The 22,935-nt window shown below is 26.1% G+C and overlaps 1 protein-coding gene across 2 annotated transcripts in view; it reads right to left on the bottom strand.

Annotated features, from left to right (window-relative positions):
* The window catches only part of LOC129610601 (diuretic hormone receptor-like), a 101,228-nt gene that overhangs the window by 18,567 nt on the left and 59,726 nt on the right, over positions 1–22,935 (bottom strand). For both annotated transcript variants that reach the window (XM_055523216.1, XM_055523224.1), the window contains exons 2-10: positions 13,496–13,742; positions 12,971–13,169; positions 12,795–12,888; positions 11,865–11,958; positions 10,586–10,666; positions 6,249–6,325; positions 6,041–6,163; positions 3,423–3,608; positions 3,145–3,269 (exon numbers count right to left, since the gene is read on the bottom strand). In XM_055523216.1, the coding sequence (XP_055379191.1) occupies positions 3,145–3,269; positions 3,423–3,608; positions 6,041–6,163; positions 6,249–6,325; positions 10,586–10,666; positions 11,865–11,958; positions 12,795–12,888; positions 12,971–13,169; positions 13,496–13,742 (1,226 nt within the window). The remainder of the gene's footprint in view (positions 1–3,144; positions 3,270–3,422; positions 3,609–6,040; positions 6,164–6,248; positions 6,326–10,585; positions 10,667–11,864; positions 11,959–12,794; positions 12,889–12,970; positions 13,170–13,495; positions 13,743–22,935) is intronic.

Below are 22,935 nucleotides of genomic sequence, written 5' to 3'. Positions count from 1 at the left end.
AAATTATAGTTGAGATTTAGGGAGGAAACGGAATGTTTTACGCTTATATACGACTTTGTGGTATAGAGTTTTCTTTCATAATTCACATTTAATATGAAACTTTTGAGTATTTAAGGTGAATATCATATTTTTAGATTTTTTTATTGACAATAAATTTAATTTTTAATAATACAACCATATTGTTTTTGAATATATTTTTTACCGACCGTATTGTGTATACAATAGGTAGTTTATGTGATGGCAACAAATTTTGTATATCGAGTTTTCGGTGGGAATGCACTTCTCCATAGTAGGGAAGTGTAAGTAAACTATTTTTAGCAACCTGTCGGTCTGTCGGTCTGTTTGTGCACGAGTGTATCTCAAGTTCGGCTGAACCGATTTTAATGAAATTTTATATGTAAGTTTATCAGGGCTCGAAAACTGATTTGCGGGGGCCGATTTTATATTTTTCAACATTCCATTATTCCATTAATTTCCATTAACAAGAAATTCCATTCATTTGAAATATCAAATTTCAAATTAATGGAATTTCTTGAAATTTGATATTTGAGTTCTGGTTGTTTCCGGAAATAACTGGCGAGCATTTCAGTAAATTCGGGTGTCACAGAGCAAAACTCTACTAAGAGCCAAATTTACATTTTTCTATAGGTATGTTAACTATAAGCTTGCTATAATGTCCTAAAAATTGAAAAGAAGTATTTAACAGACCTTTTTGTAATATTCTGTAACACTTTCATTTAACTAGGCAATACACATCGCGGTCGGATATGTGCTGACCACATCAGATTTTATTTTTCTTAAGTTCGCTATATCATTTTACTTTTCATATTTTCTCTTTTTTTATTTCAGGATAAAAAGAAAAATTCAAGGTTTGCTTTTGCCAATCGATTCTTTAAAAAAAATTTCTTTATCATTATAGAACGGAAGTCTTAATTTATTTGTTTAAAATAATAAAAATTTTTGTTTTTCCGTTTTTATGAAAAAATTTGGAAATTTATTTTTTAAATGTTAAAGGAATTGCCGTAAAACCTCTTGGCGATAAAAAAAAATTGGCTAAGTCAAAATAAGTAAATTCGAGTAAATTTGATTTGAATATTTAAAAAAGAATTCAACGTAAGGAACTTTGGTAGAATAGAGTTGGAAGATTTTAGGTCAATAATTATTGTTTACTCGATTACTTAATGTACAATTATGTTATTTTTTGCTTGGTCTTGAAAATGTTTAATCGACTCTTAATAACATTGTCTAATATTATAAAAAATACTTAGTTTTTTCGCATAAGAAAATTTTGTATAAAGCATCATATAGAATGGGCCAAATTAACTCAAATTTTGCTCTTATTATTGATATACAATACATACATACGACATTATCAAACATAATATAATACATAAATCCGACAACTTCAAAGAAACTATTAACTCAATTTTGTGTCAAAATTTACTTAACCCGCTACAATTTTCTACTACATAAAGAAATAATAATGTCTGGGATTTTATATTGTTATTTGAAAACAATTTGTGTACAGGTCGGAACGGATGTCGTGCTTTATTCATTTTGACTACAATATATTATTTGAAAATTATCTGTAATACGTCACAGATATAGAGCCTCCTAGAGATTTTCGGGGAAAATGTAAATTTATATTAAAAATCTACTTTTGTTTTTCAATAAAAGAATAAAATTTTCTTGAATTATAGGACGGGGAAAATATTAAATTTTCTAATATAAATTATTAAAGAATTTTCTTTAGTAGGTTTGTATAGCAAAAATTAAGTTTAAAATTTCTTATTAAATATAAAAACGTAAGTAAGAAATTTTTTATTTCCGGACTAGTGTATAGAAGATAAATAAGAAGTTTTGTCTGCACTTTTTTAAATTTCATTGTCATAATTTTATGTGGAATGGAATTTACACCACACTCTTTCAATATTTTTCGGGAAAATGATTTTATCCCAGAAACAAAATATTGCTTTTTTTTACTTTTGTTATATGTAGTGTTAGTGGTATAATAATTTTTAGAATCTAAATATCCTGCTAGATTTTCTGTTTTAATAATATTTCAATGCCAACGGTTTTTAAAGCGGATGTAAAGATAAATGAAAATTTTCTTTGTATAGATACAGGATTTTAACAAATACAATTTTCTGAGTACGTTCATCTTTTCAGGAAATTATAGGTAAAAATACATAAACAAATATGAAATTAAATGAGTTCTTTTCTTTGAATAAATAATAGAGGAGTTCCGATACAATTATTCAAAACAGTTACAAAAAAAGAAGAAACGAAATTTTCAAAAGCTGACAATTATTTAATTTATATGAAGTTTTTGAGTTTATCTTATTCTTTTTCGATTTTGTTGTGATATAGTTAAGATATTTTCGCGCCTTATTTTTAACTTGGGTTATCAGAAACTGAACCATTGTCTTGGTTCTTGACAAAAAATGCGTGACGACACAATATTAATGAGACCCAGTGTCACAGCGGAGACCATTATATCATAAAATGAGAAAAAAAGCCCATTGCTCTAAACTAAACCCTCTTTTTCATATCTGCCTAATTTTAAAACGGCTACGTATACCAATATGAAAAAACTAATTTCTTTATTCCTGATTTGTCGCGTTAAAAAAGGCGGTCGCCCATTGAGTAAATTGGAAGGAAGAATGCATGCATAGCAATTGTATTGCGTGCTGGATATTGCTCTCCTTTTACTTGTCAAAATAATATTGCTTTGTTTGATACTGCTTTGAACGCTCCGGAAAATAAAAACCATATGAAAACCTATTATAAGGTTTAAGGTATTCAAAAATTTTTACACCGTTTTATATCTTTTTTTTCCAATTGAGAAGAGCTTTTTAAAAATGATTAATTTTTCAAACAAGATGTGAATTTAATTTTGAATATTTTGAAAGGTACACAAATTTTTGTAGAAAAACTTTATGAGTAAAACAATTTCAAAAAACCAAAAGAAAATGTTTTTTTTTTGTGATATTTTTGTATGAGAACAAAATGTTTTTCATCTTTTTGTTTAAGAAAAATTAAAAAAAAAAACAACTTTTTAACTGTACTTGCAAACATACACAATACTTAAATAAAAATTTAATTATTATCCTTGAAAAACATTTAAAATATTTTATATCTTACCTTCTACTTTGACGCATTTGTCCAATACGTATATCTCTTTGTTCTTGCCATCGATTCAACTGATGACGTAGTGCACTTCTCACTTCAGAATTTAAAAAACAGTAAAGTAAAGATACTGAAAATCCCTGATATAGAAACGAAACAAAAAAAAAAACATCAACAAGATTTAATAAGGATAAAAGTTTAAAAAATAAGGGTAAAAAGCAGAAAACAAAGAGAAGAAAAATTATTTGTTTATCGTTGAGTTTTCTGTTTTTTACAAAAAAATTTTTATTTACCTGTGTACTTATCAATAATGCTCTTACGATTTGAAAAATACTTCCTATAACACCTTGATCTGGTCCCCATAAAACAACTAAATAAGTAATTCCAAAAAGTGGTATCAATACTAGTAAAGCTTTAGCAGCTTTACGATACTGTCTTGTTTCTATGGTATTTGCTGAACGAAGTTTTGTTATAAGAACCTGTTATATATGTATATATACATAAGAATATTTAGATATTGTTTTTTTTAATGAGAAAAACAGGTTTAAATATTTGTTTATTTTTATTTTTGTTTTTTAATTTTTTCCAGAAAAAGATGACTTTATAATGTGATTCTTATAAAAGGATTTATTTATTTTTTTTTTCGAAATTATGAAAAATATATATTTTTGGAAAAGATTTGTTTTCACATTAAACAAGAATTTGAATTATTTATAAATTTCAGTAACAGCCAGTATTAATAAAGAAATCAGTTCATGAGTTGCATTTGCTGAATTTTGTTTCAATATATTAAAGTAATTTTGAAGTCACTGTATTTACATATCGTCGGCAAAACTGTGATACCACGTAAGTGCAAATATTTCCAAAAGTACTTTACCAATTTTCTGTTTAGGAAATGTCAAACAAATTTATCAAAATATGAAAATTATTTAAAGAATATGTAATTATTTATTAGTTTTTACTGTTTCGTAAATTTTAAACATGGACTGTTTGTGATATCATAAACAAAAAATTGATAAAGTACTTTTGGAAATATTTGCGCTTTCGTGGTATCACAGTTTTGCCGACGATATGTATATGCTTAATAATTTTCTCATTTGAGAGAGTTTGTTATTTAAAAAGGAAAATTAAACCGATTTTTTCTTTCTTTAAACAAAAATTAGCCGTTTGGACAATTTAATATTTTTTGGCTTTTCCGAATTCGCAATGCTGACTTTTCTTAAATAGTTTAATTACAATTATTGACAAACTGCGACGGTTGCATTCAAATTGGAAATCATTGTTGCTGAATCTAAATTAACGCGGCATACGGCTAGTTGCTCTCAAAATTTATATTGGTAAACACATTTTATATTGAGTCTTCGTCCAGATTGAACTTAAAATTTTTCGTGTTAATTTAGGTGTACAACACTTAAGGTACGTTGTACTAAACAATATTGTTTTGTTTAAAAATTCCTCAATGCCACTTTTGAAATTTGACAACGTATTTGTTGAGGTAATTGACTTTACAAATTGGTCGATTTCTCTTTTATATTTTCATTATGTAATAGCCGAATAAAAAATTAAATAGTCGAGTTATTGTAATGCGAAACACAACAACGCCATATTTTAGTTAAAAATGAGAAAGACAGTTATTAAAAAATTCATTTTTTGTTTTAAATAAATTATTAAAAAAGGTGAAACAAGACGAAATTGAGTAAATAATTTTTATTTTACAAAAAAATTTAATATTTAAAATTTCTTTTTCTTTTATTATTCATTCTTATTTATTTTCATTTCGTTGCTCCTTTTCGAAAAATGTTTACTTTACTTGTTATACAAGGATATTACAAATATTTAAAAAATTCTATAAGTTTATTTAGTGTCATTATTTTGGGTTAAATTTTATCTTAAATTTCTCCAGAATAATTTTTGAACTTGTTCTGTATAAGGTGTACATTAAAAGTTTTAAAAAATCGTGAAAATATATAGCATTGTGTTTATACGTACATATATACATAATGTTGACATAGAATGAGTTTTAATTAAAAAATATAATTTATATTTCAATTATGTTTTGATAAATTTTAATAATAAGAAAATTGTGCTCCTAATTACATATAACCCAGTTGGAATTCTCGTCGAAACGAAGTGTTTGAATTAAGGCGGTTCAGTTTTAGAAAAATTAAGATTTAGGAAAAAAAGAAAATTTTTAATATTTTGGAGAACTAAACAGAAAATATTGTTTAAAATTGGTTCTTGAATCGCATTTAGCTCTACAATTGATTATATCATGCATTATTAAAATTGTTTTAGGAGAAAGTTGAAAGTAAGGATTAAGAATATACAAAAATTTAAAAAATGATAAAGTTTTTTGTCCTGCATTTTTATGTCACGAAAGTTTAGTAATAAGAAAGCAATAATAATGCAAAAGTTTAATATAAATGTAATGTGAACAGGCACACTATAAAATTATTACACTTAAATCCGCTGACTATTTTCTTAGTAATTCTTTACATTAAGACCAAAGTTCTGTTCCAGAGTCTTGACACAGCTTAAAATTTGATTATACACTCACATGTTCAAAGTAAATTCAGACATAAATTTTCGTGAAAATCGGTTCAGCTGACCTTAAGGAAAGCGACTGCACAGACAGATAGACTGACAGAGAGACGAGCGGACAAACAAACAGACAGCCTGACATCACTCCGAAAATAATTTATTTACGTTTCCTTAGCGTGGAGAAGCACATTTCCGCCGCATATATGAAATTTGATGTCACAACATAACCTAATTTATACGGTCGGTAATAATTAAGCAATGAAATTTAATAGAATTTTCAGTATTTGAGAAAATAAACAATTCCCATTATTTAAAAATTCATATTTATTTTTAATATTATAATTTTATAAATATTATTTTGTATACATACCCACATAATTCTTAATAAGAATAATAAATTTAAAATTAGTGCAGCTATAATAGGACCCTTAAATATCCAATCAATTTCAGACTCTTTCATCCATGGACATTCAATTGCTAATTTTAAATGAGCCTAAAAACGAAACAGTTTTTTAAATTAAAACTTTTAAAAAAGAAGCACTTTTAGTAGGTTAATAGAACTATTGCTATACAATTACCAAGTCGTTAGATTCCTCACTCGATGATACAATGGATCTAGGAATAGCCCATGAAATCACAATGATGGCAGGAGCAGCTATTTTATTTTTGTATAAAATGAAACGAAAATATTAAATTTCATAAAGAAGCATAATAATTTGAAAACTTTAAAATTTTAATTTAACTAAATGATGAAAATCCTACTAATTATAGTTGACTTTTTGAAGAAATGATAATTTATTTTTTTATGTTTGAGGGAATTTATTATTTAACTAGCTTTAAAATGTGAAATGTTAGTCTCTTTTGAGAAGGATATGCATAGTGATGTAAAAGGATTATATTTTGATAATAAAAAAAATATATTTATATTTTGGAAGTTGTTTTCTCTGGATTAAATTTTATAAGGTTTCTTTCAGTAACAATGATATAGCATATACAAAATACATACACATAGTGCCTTGCAAATGAAAATAATCGTTAGAAGATAATTTTTATTAAAACTCAAAATTTAACATTTTTAATTTAGAAATATCTTTAAAAAACATTTTTTAAATTTTTAAAGTTTTTTAAGTTTTTAAAGTAAAAATCAAGTAGAAAATTTGCCGAAATCGCATGTTGAAAAAATTTAAACCGAATATTATAAAATTATTATTATTTCAAAAATCCGGTAAGTTTAAGATTTTCTTATTAAAAGCAGAAAATGAAAAAGTATAGAGTTCAACTATAAAATAAAAATTTCGGATATTCTGATCTATGTATATCGGATTTCGACGAATTCCCAGAGAAACATAATTTTTATCGGATTTTAAATTATGCTGCAAGTTAAATTTTACTCGATTCTGAGTTAATTACCACTTTTAGTTTCTATACTTTCTTTTAAAAGCGAACCAAATTGAAACCTTTGTATTATTTTTTCATAATATCAATGTACATATGTAAGTAAAAGGGTCCCTCTTTTAATATTGGAATCATTTTATTGTATAGACTTATGGAAAATTTTGATCTTTTCAATTATTATATGTACATGTATTTATACCTTCAGTTTGATATACATAAAATTATATATATGATCAAAAAATTTCTTCAATGAAAGTGTTAGTAATTATTTCGAAATATAAATTTTTTTTTAGGTGCATGAAACCTAAAGAATAGTACTTTCAAAACCATAGAAAATGGGGTTCCACAGTGTTTTATACTGTTATTTTCTTCTAAAGAAGAAATCTAAGAAAAGAAAGCTAATGAGAAGAAAATCAGCTTTGATAAAGTGCGAATATAGCGCACGAAATATATTATCAAAAATAAAAGTATTTTATTCCCAATCAAAGGGAATATATGTACATGAGTTTTCGCCTAAATTATAATTTGTTATAAAAAGATAGAGGATCCTCTATTAAAAGAGGATCGAAAATTGGTAAAACATTTGCTCCGGATTGGGTGCCAGATCTCAAGGCTTTCCGAGTTCCAGGGATTTTAACGAATTCTCACGTAATTTTTACTTATCCAAGTTTTTTAGCACTTTTTGAAAAAAAGTGCTTATTAGTTTCACGCTGAAATTTCAGCAGCTTTTAGACACTTATAAATAATTTATTTCGTTAGAAGAAAATTTTTTTCCATCTTCACCCCCTCTCAAATTATCGCTTTTTGAAATTTCTAAAATTTGAATTTTTGACGCCTTATATTTTTGAAGCCGCAAGTTTTTTCAAATTTCTACAAACGCAAAAAGCATACGGTAGATTCCATGACGTTAAAAAATGTAATTATTTTTCTTAACTCACACAATTAAACCTTAAAATCGAGCATTATATTACTTTTTGCTTTGTTTCAAAGACTGCATAAATTGTTCATCCTAAATATACGCAATCCTAGAAAAAGTTTCGTTTATGAATGAAAATAATTTTAATAGTGTGGTGGATATACATAGAAAAAACCATTGGTTTGACCCAACTTTATTTGATTATAACTTCCGTTCTGAAAAAGATGGGAACTTCAAACAAACAGTTTCTGAAAGGCCTAGTAAAGGGCTTGAAATTAAACATGTTGCTTGATTCTGTATCTTCGGAATACTAAGCATTCGAACTTCAGCCAAAATCAAATTTTTCCCATGTTTTATTTTTTCAGTTTTTTTTTAACTAGATAATTTCGTAAGAAATTTTTTTAATAGAACTTTTCACAGATGTTTAAACGTTAATTTTAATCCTCAAACATTAAAAAAAATTTTATGCTACAGAAGATATAGCACAAAAACCAAGTATTGTTAGCCACAAATTCAATTAAAATCAAACCAGATGTTGACAAAACTAAAATTAAATTTAATTTAATATTCCTTTATCCAAAAATTTTACAAATTTTTCTAAACAAACACCAAATTCTCCTATGAAATTCACCTTGTTTGGCAAAAATTTGTTTTTCTTCTTTAAAATCTATTTCTATTCAATTGCATATATTTCAAATTAATTGCTTTACTGGGACACCTCTTTAGTTGCATCAATCGTACACCAATTTAGTTTTTGTAGAAATATGTTTGAAATTTATTTAAAATCCCATTAAATTATTTATTAATTATTTATTTGCTTTATAATGTTAATACAATAGTATCATCTACAAACTCCATTTTGTGTAAAAAATTAAATTTTCCTATTAAAAAAAATTTTTTCTATCAAAATAAATGTCAAAATTTATATGGCATGTCTTTCAAAATTCGCTCCAGTTAGATAATTTTAATAACTTCAGATGCCAAATGGAGTCTGGATTCCGAAAATATTTTTTTCAAATTTTTAAATTGCACCCAATTTGAGAAAAATGCATTTAAAAATTTCAAACCATATAGGTACCATTTCTTATGAAAACAGGCAAAAATTAAAAACCTATAAATTTTCTTTACCAAGAAAAGTTTCGGAAAAAAATTTTCGATTACTAGATTTTTTTTTCGCCAATACAAAATTCTAGTTTTCTTTTCAAAAATTTCAAATTTTTTAAATTCAATTTTTGTTTTTAAATTAAAAAGTTTGTATAAAATTTCGTTTCAATTTTATTATTATTTGTTACATTTCAATAAAAAAATTAAAATTCAGATTTTTTATCAAAATAACGGCTCTTAAAATGCCAACTGTTTTTTCGAGTGACTCTTGTCATTAATGACAGTTGATAATTACAACGCTTAAAATCCTTGCCTTTTAGGGTCTTTAAAATCTTGACATAGAAATGGTTTTAATATTTTTTAATGTTTGAGAACTTAAATTAAAGTTTAAACAGCTGGGAAAAACTCTATGAAAAAATTTCAAGGTATTAAAAAATTTCTTACGAAATTATTTGAATTCTTTAAATTCCGAAGTTACATAAAATATAAAATCAAGCAACTTGTTTATTTTAAGCCCTTTACTAGGCCTTTCTGAAACTGTTTGTTTGAAGTCCCCATCTTTTTCAGAACGGAAGTTATTTAAAAAAAATTGGATAAGTAAAAATTTCTTGAAAATTTGTTAAAATCCTTCGAACTCGGAAACCCTTGAGATTTGGCTCCCAGTCCGGAACTAATGTTTTACCCATTTTCGATCCTCTAACCAATGGTATATGTTGTTGTATACCTTTCTGAATCACCCTGTATATACAAAGAACAATTTTTTTTTTACTGATGAAAAAATAATTGAATTTGTTATAGAAAATGTAAGTACAATTTGATAACTCATTTTCCCGAAAATTTTCCTGGTTCGCTGAATTGACGGATATAGATTTTATATTCATCAAGATTTTCGAAAATGGCGTCAATAATTTTCTGAAAAATAAACGAAAATGCATATAATATTCAATTATTTTCTCCGATAAATACCTACTTAAGATAAATATACGGGTTTGTTTATGTTCATCATTTGCTTAACTACTCGAATTTGTAACATTCTGAGTGACTTGTGATGTATTTATCAGACCAATTGTGTGTTTTTAAATATTCCAAAAAAAGAAAATCGGTAAAATATTTATAAATGCATTAAATAAATAGCAAGATTTCATCCTACAATGATCTTGCTCAAAAGTAAACTTAAAATTTTGAAATTCATAAACTTAAAAATCTGAACTTATTTGCAAGAATTCTAAAAGAAATTTGGTATTTCTTTAAAGTTAAATATATTGTTGTTAATTTGGACTACATATAGAAAATTCAAAACAGAGAATTTTTTAATCTGTAAATTATCGCAAAATAATGGCAAAATTCTTAAAAAAACGTTTGGTTGACCCCAAAATGATTTTGTTATTGTAATATAAGAAAATATTGCCCAAGTTTTATGTATAAAAATATTATATTCAACCACAATGTAATGAGGAAGTGTATATAATTTTCTATTTAACGTTTTGTTAGAATACTTACCCCAACCTATTAGAGCATAAATGTTAAAGCGAATGTTATCACCAGAAAATGTCTTTACAACTAAAATGTATAAGTAGAGTCCTTTATAAGTGGAATAAAAATGAGATAAGAAAAAAATTTAAAGTGCATTAATATCGATTATAAAAAAAGCAGAATGTTTTTGTAATAATTAACAAAGTTTAAAAATTTAAAATCTAAATTTTAAAGCGACCAGAATTATTAAAAACTTTAAACTTCAAATGGAGAACAACGTATAAGAGGAGGTTTTTTATAAAAATTTTCCAATTTATAATAATTTTTTTCTTGTTCCAAGAAGGAACAACAGAATATTTCAAATTTCTAAAGCATAAAATAAGATAGTTTTCTTAAGCAAGCGATTCATTTACTTTAATCTCGAACTAGGATAAACAGAAAATAAAATTATTTACTTTATACTGTTTTATTGGGTGATTGAAGCTTTTTATATTTAGAAGAAGAAACATAAAACTTTTATTCAACTTGTATCAGAATTGATGAAGAAATCGTTGCCATTTGCTTTTAAAATAAAATTTCAATAAAATAGGCCACCTACTAAAGCAACGTTCACTTTACTTGCATATGACGTTCACTTTTTTTCACATATTCAGATATAAGATCAGAGATTGCACGAGCCCCTTAAAAAAATTGGTGAAAAGTGTTAATTAACACGATTTTGGTAAGCAATTGACATAGGTATTTTGCAAAACACGCAACAAATTGCTCACCGCATATAGTAATTAGAAAGCGCTATTTAAGCAATAGCCTTTCCATATTTTTTTTTTTCCTTCTTCACTCCCAGGAGGAGTATAGGGCTAGTGCATGATAGTAAAATCTTAAATCAAAGTGAGTAAAGACGAAAAAAATTAACTATTACATATGTAGAATGTTAAACTTTTATTTCAGTTTAAAACAACAAAAAAACGAAATGTTAAAAATATCAACAATTTTCTTATAAAAATGCTCTCTCTCAAGAGAGAGAGAAAATAAGAAAAAGAAAAAATCTATTGGGAAACTACCTAAAAAAATCCCCATTTTAAAATTTTAGTTTAAGTATCTGAATTTGCTTGAAAAGTATTGAAAAAACACTCAAGATTTATGGTGCATTCCTACAAATGTATACAAAAGCAAACGAAAGGACATTAACAAAAGTTAATCAAAATTTGATTCGCACCTGAGCGTTTACTTACATTCACTTACATTTACATAGGGGTTAATTTAAAATAATTCTAATTTAGATTGAAGAAAAAAAAATTTAACTCACCTTCAACCATCATCCAGAAAAAGTTTGTTACCGTAAAAAAATTTAATAAGAATACTAACACTATACAACCTGCTACACCAATTTGCACCGAAATCTGAAAAAACAGGGTATTAAATTTAATTTTCACTAGAAATTTTGTATAATATGTAAAGCTTATATATAGCTGTATGAATTTTTGTTAATTTTGATAGTCACCTAAACTAAGTTTTAAATTATTTTTGAATAACTTGTAGAATTTTAAGTTTAAAATTAGATTGAATTTCAGCGACAATTAAAATGAGCTTTATTTAATGAATTTCTGACTAAAAGTATTGCTCATCAGCGTGCAAAAATAAAATGCTATGCACTTTCAGCCGTTTTTGAATTATGTACTTTGTTTTTAAAATTGTATTCAACAGAATACGAAAGAAGTCTCCATTTTTTACGATTCAATTGGGAATATAGCTTTTACAGGTTACAATTTTTGTGTGCATGTTTAAATCAATTTATTTGAAAAGCAAAAATTGTATAAGTAACATCAATAAAATTAAGTATGAGCACAACAGGATATGAAGTATCTTAAATACAATAAAAAAAAATAAATAAATAAAATCAGAAAAAAATCAAAGCTAATGTGCTGTTTCTTTTTGTAAAAAGTCTTTGTTTTGTCTGATTCGTGCAGTGAAGAAGTCTACAAAAAAAAATCTATGAGTGTAAAATTTTTCTCTTTCCAAAAAAACAGAGCGAACGCATATTACAAAAACTTTTAAAAACTACAATTAGAAAAATAATAGTCAGCAAAAATACTTAACGTCATAAAATTAAAAAAAATATTTGCATTTGGTACAATTTTATGTTGACTGAATTTCGATTACATACACATATACATAGGTAAAAAAATTTGCTGATTTTTTGTTTCTATCTAATCTACGCCAATTATTATATACTTACATGTACAGAAAGCGTTAAAATCCACATTAAAGCGGACATAATATGTGTAAAAAATAAATTCGCATGTATCGTGTTACGTAAACATCTTAGCTCTCTATAATATAAAAAGTAAAGCTAATGAATTTAAATTTTAATTATTAAAAATTCATTTTAAAATTAAAGTTATATTAACTTACTTAAAATAGGTAAAAACTATTAACGCCAATGATAGTGATATAAGACTTAAAGAATAGCCTATTGAATATGTGATACTTGTTAATTCCGCTATTCCAAATTCAGATTCTGGAGGCGTATTCAAACTAATGTAATCGCAGGCTTCATAATCTGTTCTAGAATTCCATGTTCCATTAATATGACAATACCTTGTCGCATTCTCTAAAAAAAAAGAAATTTGGTTAGATCGAACATAAGTTTTTTTAAAAAGAATAGATTCAGATGTAGACGATTGCAGGAAAAAGAGGTTTTGTGGTCGATCATCTAAAAATACATTAAAAACTATATCTGTTATAAAAAAAACTTTTAGCGGTGAATTGTTAAGTTTTAAAATTTTAGTCCTCAACATACATTTGAATGAAAGTTTCCTTTTGTATGATCATTTTTAATGCCATAGTAAAAGATTTGAAAAATCTTCACAAAACTTTTTCGCAGAATCCTAAAAAGAAGCCCAATACTTTTTATTAATTTAAAAAAAATTCACTTACGTGATGTATCGTAACGCAAGCCCACTAATTCTTCCATACACGGTAATGATGCTATCGTTCCCCGAGGAGTTCTAGGCCAGCATAATACTGAATCAAAATTTGTTGGACAATAAGTATCATTTTCATAAAGTGATAGCTCTTCAAATTGGCGAATAAGGCATTGGGTTAGAGCTGTTTGATTGGCCGTCGATGTATTCGAATGTATAAAAAACTCTAGATCACTTAGTTCTCCAACTTCACTTGATGACTAAATAATAATAAAAAATAAATAGGTAAGACTTGCATGTTATAAACATTTTAAGTAGATAAATTTAATACAAATAATATATTGAAAATTTTTGAAACAAAATGCAAAGTGTGTCTTTTGTACTTTACTAATATGAAACACAATTATAAGTGCACGAATTGAAGCTTCTAAGTAATTTTAGTATATTATAGTTAGACGATGGTGGATGCACAAATAAGACACATATACGACTTCTCGACATTTTTCTCGACAAAATATGAGAAACCGAAGTTGTGGCAACGCCGTGGAAACTAGTTATATACAATATGTAAAGAACGAAAAATTTGACCCTTTGAACATTAATAAAAGTTTGTTTATTACATAAATATTATATTTAAATTATATATAATTGTAAAGATAGAAAACTACATAAATATTAACAAACTAATAAATATTAATTTACCATTAGAAGTTATTCAACATATTCACTTTTATAAATAGAATTTACAACATAATGATGTTTCACCAAATAAGCCAATAAAATGAGCAGTAAAATTTATAAAGAGAACAATTATGTATAAAGATAACGTAAAACAATGAGTGGGATAAGAAAATGATGATCTTCAAAACGCTTTTTTTTTAATTGATCTTTTACATTGCGCTGATTGCTTAGCTTGGGGGTGGAGTATCTGGTGGAGGCGTAACTGGTGGTGTTACATTTGGTGGAGGTGTATCTGGTGGAGGTGTGTCTGGTGGAGGTGTGGCTGGTGGTGTTGTACCTGTTGGAGGTGTATCTGGTGGTGTTCCAGCTGGTGGACATACTGGACACGGCACTGGTTCTGGACATGATACTGGTGGCGTAGGTTCTGGGCATGGTGTAAGTGCAGGAGGCTCTGGACATGGTGTAGGTACTGGAACTGGCGGACATGAAGGCGGTGTGGGTGTAACTGGAACTGGCGGACATGACGGTGGTGTGGATGGAACGGGAACTGGTGGACATGGCGGTGTTGTGGGTGGAACTGGAACTGGCGGACATGACGGTGGTGTGGATGGAACTGGAACTGGCGGACATGGCGGTGTAGTGGGTGGAACTGGAACTGGTGGACAAGGTGGTGGACTAGGTGATGGACATGTTGGTGTAGGAGATGGTGGTGATGGACATGATGGAGTTGTTGGTGGTGGTGAACATGGTGATGGAGTAGGAGAGGATTTTTTCGGCTTCGGTAATGGTCTTGGTAGTAAAGTTCCTGTAGAATTAAAAATTTGTTAAATTACATTTTTTGGCTACACTTAAATGAAATACCTATAGTTGATATTAAAGCTGATATTTGTCCACCTCTTTTTGGTGAACCTTTTTTATTTTTACGTAATGGGCCACCTTCACCTCCATTACGTTTCTTTAATAGACCTGGATTACTGCAAGTCAAATCAAAAGTTAACAGCAATAGCTGTACAAACAATATTACTTTAATTAGTTTCATTGTAACTCATATTACGGTAAGATTTTACTGATACCAAATTGATAATTGTGTCAGTTTTTATATCTAAATTTTAAGCTTTGAAATTTTTCGTACGTGAATTTTACGTACAGTGAACTAATTCCAATTTCTTTCAGGGTTAAAAACTACTAGAGCAATAATTGTTTTTTAATTTATATTTGAAAATTTTCGTCGCTAAAACGTGTTCGTATTTTCTCTTTTGTTTTTATTTTATTTGCAAAATAAAATAAAAAAATTTTATTTGCAAAATCACAAAATAAAAAGAGTGCGTAGAATTATGTATATTTTCATAAGATTTAGTACTAAATATGAAGTTTGGGTATATCGTATAACAAAATAGGCTTTTATATTATTTAACCTCACAAAATCTGTCATTTTGTATGTATGCAGCTCCACAAACCCTCTTTAGATTTATCAAATAGGAATTTTCAAACAAACTGTGTATTGTGCATTTGAGTCGATCTTATGAATTAATAATATGCAGTCGGTATTCTATATAGACTACATAGAGTTTGATTCTATTTTAAAAATCAATTTATGAAAAATTTTTGTTTATGAAATAGGATGCCAATTAAATTTCTGGCTGTAAATCTGTAGGTACATATTTTATGAAATTTAAGTTAAAATCAATTAGATTTTCAATTGAATTTTATAAAAATTATGACCTAAACTTAAATGTTATTAATAAGTAATACTGACATAATTTCAAAAGTTTTACAATATTTGACATTTTGACAACATAATTTTATTAAACATAATTGTTATTATGACATGTAAATTTTATTTAAAAAATGAGTGATTTACTATTCAATATGTTAAATACACTTTAAATATGTTATTATATAATTTATAACATACGTTATAGCAATAATGCTATATAAATTTAAGGTAACCAATATACAAACATTAATATTAAAATACATTTACTATGTGAGATACACAATATAAATATAAATATACAAAGATAAATATGCTATGGCATTTATGTCAATTTCATGTGCATATTATGTATGTATATATATATGTATATACATATAATTGGTATGCGACTACGTATTTGTTATTAGTATGCTTATTGTTCATAAATGCTAAAAGGCTGTGTGCAGATGAATGTTGTGTATGTATTTTAAAATTTGCAAAAATTTGATGCGTCAGCATATTGAACCCTACATTTTAAAAATTTTGAAATAATTTGAAAATTTAGATGATAATTATAGGTTCAATTGTTGAATCAGACTCTCTTTAATAATTTTTTAGTTAAATTTTTGGGCTGAAACATAAAATTTCGTTAAAGAGCTATGATCGAGAATGTAAAATTCATCTCTAGTATTCTTCAAAAGTTTAATGGCTTTTATATTCTCGACACTTTGGAAAAATATTAGATATACATGTATGTATGTATGTATTTAAATTTTTTTGAAAATATTGTTAACCCGAAATTATAGGACATCAGATAAAGTTTTTCAAATAATTTCTTTTTAACTTTTAATTCTAAATTTATTTTTATATAAAATTAAAGAGTAAGTTTCCATTACATCAGTGAAAATGAATTAATTCTGATGCATTTTGGGCTTATATTAAATAGCTGCAATTTGGGAAAACTTGAAAAAATTATTGTTTTTAAAATTCAACACAATTTTTTAATTAATTTTTTTTTTATACGCATATACATAACATACAAACATACATATTTAAATCCTGTACAATTTTCTATTTTTATAAAAAATTCAATTCAGCATCAAATTTTTGTGAATATAACGAGATTTTTTTGCAAATTATATTGTTTAACCAAACTGTTTTTATATATACATATGTACATTTTTTGTACACAATTCTAATTATGTATATATGTGCATATACTTACATACATACATATGTTTAAACTTAAAATATTAAAATGTTTTCAAAACGTATTAAAAACATACTAGATCCCTGTAAAATAATTTTGAAGTTTTTAAAAAATTCAAAATTAAAATTAAATAATTTTCTATACTGTAAAGTTTTTTCTATAAAAATTTAAAGGATTATTATTTCCTCGCTGAATTGCATTTGAAAATTCAGGGAAAAAAACTAATGATCTTATGTTAGATTTATTTGAGAAATCGTTCGAATTATTCAACAAATCTATTTAATACTACAACAGGGTTAAAGCAAAGTTAAAAATTCCAACACAAATTTCTTTGCATATAAAAATGCTTGTAAATTTAAAACTTAACTTCGATATGTCGTCCCATTTTATGAAATAATCTGTTATATATCGAGATTTAGTTAATATTTTGCAGATAAAATTTTTGACAATATCTGTCGTAAGTTAACTTAAGTTTTTTTTTTTAACCACAAAGTGGATGAAAATAATCTCAATGATTTTTAAAGAAAATTTTATTTTAATTTTATTCTCAAAACAAATATTTATTTTCTCTAAAATTTAACTTTTAAAATAATGTTCTATGACTCAAATATCACTTAATAAACATATACATACATCTTATGCATACATATATATTTCGTATTATCTATGCGTACATGCGGGAAAATTTCCATATTGTATATTCGTGTAAAGAGTAAATCAATGTACGTCAAATTATACGGGAAAATAAGCATGCCAATCTTCGTAATTCTTTTATAATGTAGAATAGAAGAATTATAATCTTATAATAGAAGAAAAGGAAATATACAAAATTTAAGGCACATTTGTTGAAGTGCGATTAGTGTTTGCTAAATTTAATTTTTAAATTAAATTGATTAATTATTCTTGGCCACTATCAGAATTGCTTTAAAGCTTTATAACTTGTGCAGTGAAGCTAATGTATAATTAACTAAAGCTATGGTATATTTAACTAAAGAAATTAACTAGTTTTTTAACTCATTTGTTTCTACGAAATAATTTAGAATTTTTTACTTTAAATTCACGTGATAATATTGAAATTACTCCATTTTTCACTTGAAGACTACAAAAAATATGTAAGTGAGTATATGATAAAATGTTGATGTCAACCAATAAGTTACAAAAATACTATCACAGTCTTCGATTCTATATACAAAAACATTAAAAGAATAAAGGATTCCTCAAGTTAATTGTGATTTTCTATCATGACTCAGCATATTGCTACATAAATAAACTTTAAATTCCCATGTCACTATTTCATTTTGGTTAAAATTAAGAAACGGTTCTCTCTCTTTTTATTGTCGTAAAGTCCTTTTGTTACATAACTAATCACTTTTTTCTTTCTCCTTTTCTCTTTTCTCTTTGACTCAATTATAAGGGTTTTTTTCTTTAAGAATTTTTTTTGCCATTGTTTGCAATTTTCATTTATAACATTCATTTCATAATATAACGGTATACAAAGAAGAAATTATAAGAAAAACAAATCTGAACCCAATTTAAAATTTATTTAGATAATTTTCTAGCTTCAATTTTATCTGACTTTGTAATAGGCAATTTAATGAGTTTGTTATACAAAATTCATAGAGAAATTCATATATGTACATGAATACTAGTGCCATAGAATAGAAAAATACGCATTATTATGTAATACATAATATGTAATATGTGTATGAATAAAGATAAGTTCAAATTTATAAAAATACATTACGTGCACACGTTTGTATATTCAAGCTAATTGAAATATGATGGAAATCGCTAGTAATTTTATACTCGTATCAATGTAAATGTTAAACAATCAATTTCAATTACTTATTCAATTACCTATGACTAGCTTTTGTAGTTACAGCATATATAATATGCTCATAATAATCCCAACTGTATAAAAAAAAAATCTGATGTGGTCAGCACGTAACCGACCGCATTGTGTATTGTCTAGTTAAGTGAAACTGTTACGGAATATTATAAAAATGACTGTTAAATACTTTTTTCCAATTTTTAGGACATTAGTAAGCTTATAGTTAACATACCTAGAAAAATGTAAATTTGGCTCTTAGTAGAGTTTCGCTTTGTGCTACCCGAATTCGCTGAAATGCTCGCCAGTTATTTCCGGAAACAACCAGAACTCAAATATCAAATTTAAAGAAATTCCATTAATTAGAAATTTGATATTTCAAATGAATGGAATTTCTTGTTAATGGAAATTAATGGAATAATGGAATGTTGAAAAATGTAAAATCGGCCCGCAAATCAGTTTTCGAGCCCTGATAAACTTACATATAAAATTTCATTAAAATCGGTCCAGCCGAACTTTAGATACGCGCGTGCACACACAGACCGACAGACCGACAGGTTGCTAAAAATAGTTTACTTACACTTCCCTACTATGGAGAAGTGCATTCCCACCGAAAACTCGATATGCAAAATTTGTTGCCATCACATAACCTACCTATTTTATATACAATACGGTCGGTAAAAATCAAAGTCAAAATAATCAAAACTTTTTGAATTATCTACCCTTGACAGGGCATAAGAAACAATTTGTTATACAAGTATAGAATTTGAAAAATTTTACATTTGAAATTGCAAATTAATTGGAATATTAATATTCAAAATTAGTTTCAAAAATAAACTTTATTGGTTTGAAGAGATTTTATATATACTCGTAGTTAAATTACTATAATAATGGCGAGCAAATAAAATTGGTAATAAAATCATTGTTCAATTATTCAAAGTGCAATTACTAAATTATTTTTAATATATACCATGTATGTATTAGGATTGCAGAATGGCTAAAATTTAACTCAACAACATAATAAGGATTAAGGACACAAAATTGAATATTACAATATAATTTTTTCTATACGTATTATTACTAAGCTTTGGAACACCCTTACTTACTTTACTATCCTGTTTTTATTTTTGATTAAAGTTCAATTGTTTTATAGTTCTCATATAGATATGTTGGACGTACAAAACAAAATTAGGTATGAAACAAATTTTTTATTTTTGGTTTCATAAAATATTTTTATTTCTACTTAAATCTCATTTTCTACCTATGTAAATATATAGATACAGAACGGGCATATAATGGTGTATTTATGAGCTTTAAGTTTCGGTTATTGCTATTATTATTAAAAACTAATTAATTTTAATGAATATTAATAATTTTTAATTTATTTTATATACATATGTACATACAATAAATGCGTATGTCTCTTGTTTTGTTGATGAATTATCATTTGTACATAATTACATATGTATAATTGTAATCCGTGTACATGTGTACATGATTTCGTAATATGCTAATAAAACATAAAGTTATTAAGAATTTTTTTAATCTACTTTTGGATCGGATTAACTTTTAAACTAGAATAACTACATATATGTAAATGTGATTAAATTTATAATGTTTTGTATACAATTGTAATCAAATACAATAGCTTTAATATTATTTAAGCATTATACAATTTGAGATTAAAAATTAAAATCAATTTTAATAAAAATTTTGTGGCTTTAAGGCAAATTCAATTAATCGAAACTGACATATTATAAGTGATGAGAACCTAAAATCCAGATTCCAGACAAACAAATTTTTCGAGAATATTAATAAAAGAGATTAATTTTTTATGAATAGTGTCTAAAAATGTTATTTTAAATAGTTTAGGACCTTATAATAATTGGGCTAAAAAACTCAAAAAACTAGTAGCCCTTGAGAAACAATCAATCATTATTAGAACAAATTTTTAAGTCTGCGAATGTAATTTTATTATATTAAACTTTGTCTGATAAATTCTTTGATGGGCGGTAGTAGGAGTATAAGTCAAAAATATCAACTTTTCACTAGAGCAAAAAAACTTAATAAAACTGTTCACTTTTGCTTTGAACAATATATTTAAATGCATTTGTTTCAAAGGTTTGTAAGTGTCGTAGCGCTATGAATTTTTGATAGAAGATGTATTTTGAGCTCTAGATTACATTGGTGTACTTATCAGGTTTTTGCAAAAAATTGACTTATACTCCTACTACCGAGGAGTATCCTATTTCGAGTTCAAAGAATTTGAAGGATTTCGTAAATTTCTTCTATGACACAAGACACTAACTGATACTAGATGTAGTATCACCTCATTTTCAACGTCCTCAAATCTTCTTCTAATTAAATAATTAAATAATTCATTAAAAAACTACTAACAGTTAATAATTGCCATTCTGACAATGAACAAAAATCATTGTTTAATAATATTTTGATTGGAATGTTTAATTCTCTTTCAAGTTCTTTTGAAGGAAGTTAAATTTTCAGCATCTTCATTTAATTTTGGTTTATTTATTTATTTCTTCGAGTCTTTAGCATACAATTTAAAGGATATCCAATTTTCTGTGCTAATTTTAATTCTTACCGCGTTTTATTTATCAATAATAAGTTTATCATCAACTTTCCATTATACGCTCTTTTCTTTGACTTTCATTTGATCGATTTTGTTGATTTTTCAACTTATAGTTATATTTTGTAAAAGTGTTTTTTGTTTTTCATGATTTTTTCAAGAAGCAGTCCTTATTCAAATCGTTTAAATTAGGGATGACAATATAATGAAATTTGTAATAAACATTTAAATTAAATGTAAGAGCAAAAGTTAATATAACCAGATGAAAATTGAAGTATACGAATTTTACTTGGAATGATAATGAAAATTGACCAAATAAGGGTTAAGCGTTATTTATGATCATAAATGCATACTTCAACTATTTGAATTGATATTTCAGTAAATGTATTCGGATACCCAAATCTTACTAATATATCATTTTTTTAATATAATAATTATTTCTATAATAACCAAAGTTCACGAAATCAAAGTTTGTGAAAATTTGAATTGAGATTCCTATAATATACAAAAATTTTTTCTATAAATAACAAATAGTTTCAACTATGCGATGCATTATCTGTTTTTGCAATTTATACGAAAATAAAATATTTTGTGAAATTCCGTTCGCGTTAAGTTTGCGCTTCAGTAAATTTTAGCTCAAATGCCTTATTCTCTAGTTTGAAAATTTCTAAAATGTATAAAGGATGTATAGTGAAAGTCTGTAAAATATTATAGTGATAAAAGTATTTTAGTGCTTCTTATCCCAAAAAAAAAAATATATAATTGTTTATCTTATCTCCAACAATTAACTCTTGAATTCGACCTTTATTTTAATGCCTCTTTCAAAATTTTTTTATTTCATCTCAAATATATGCAATTATTTGATATATTTTTGCATATGTATTTAAAAAATCATCTTAACCATATCTGTTTATGTTGGTAAATATGTTATAATGAATTAGATGTAACGTTCTAGTTTGATTGTAGTGGATTAATATTTATGCAAGATTTTTATGTTAAAAATACCGAAGATACCTTAAAAATTTCAAAATTTACAAATTTAAGATCTTAATGAATTTCACTAATAAATTCTCTAATACGCCATTTTTGTTTTTTAAAATTTAAATTTATTAAATAATAAAGGGAGAATGAAGAAAATGCTAAATAATTAGAATCTGCAATTAATTTTTGTGAATAATAATTACATTATTTGTAAATACCCGAAGAGCGCTACAGCAATCGATGTGTCAATAAATATACCAAATTTTCAGAGTTTCAATAACAATATTTTCCACGTTATTATTTTTCCAATATTATAAAGTTAGGGAACCTATTTAATATTTTTGCATAGATTGAGGTGCAAGAATTCCAGGTTTTTGTGAAATTCAGTTGTTGATGCTCGCTGATCAATTCCTTACTGGTTTACTGCAGCATAACCCCATTTCGTGATATTCGCAACATTTTTTTATTCT

This window comes from Condylostylus longicornis, unplaced genomic scaffold (genome assembly GCF_029603195.1).
Source record: "Condylostylus longicornis isolate FDR11 unplaced genomic scaffold, ASM2960319v2 ptg000004l, whole genome shotgun sequence".
NCBI classification, from domain to species: domain Eukaryota; kingdom Metazoa; phylum Arthropoda; class Insecta; order Diptera; family Dolichopodidae; genus Condylostylus; species Condylostylus longicornis.
This window is presented reverse-complemented; position numbering and strand designations above follow the sequence as displayed.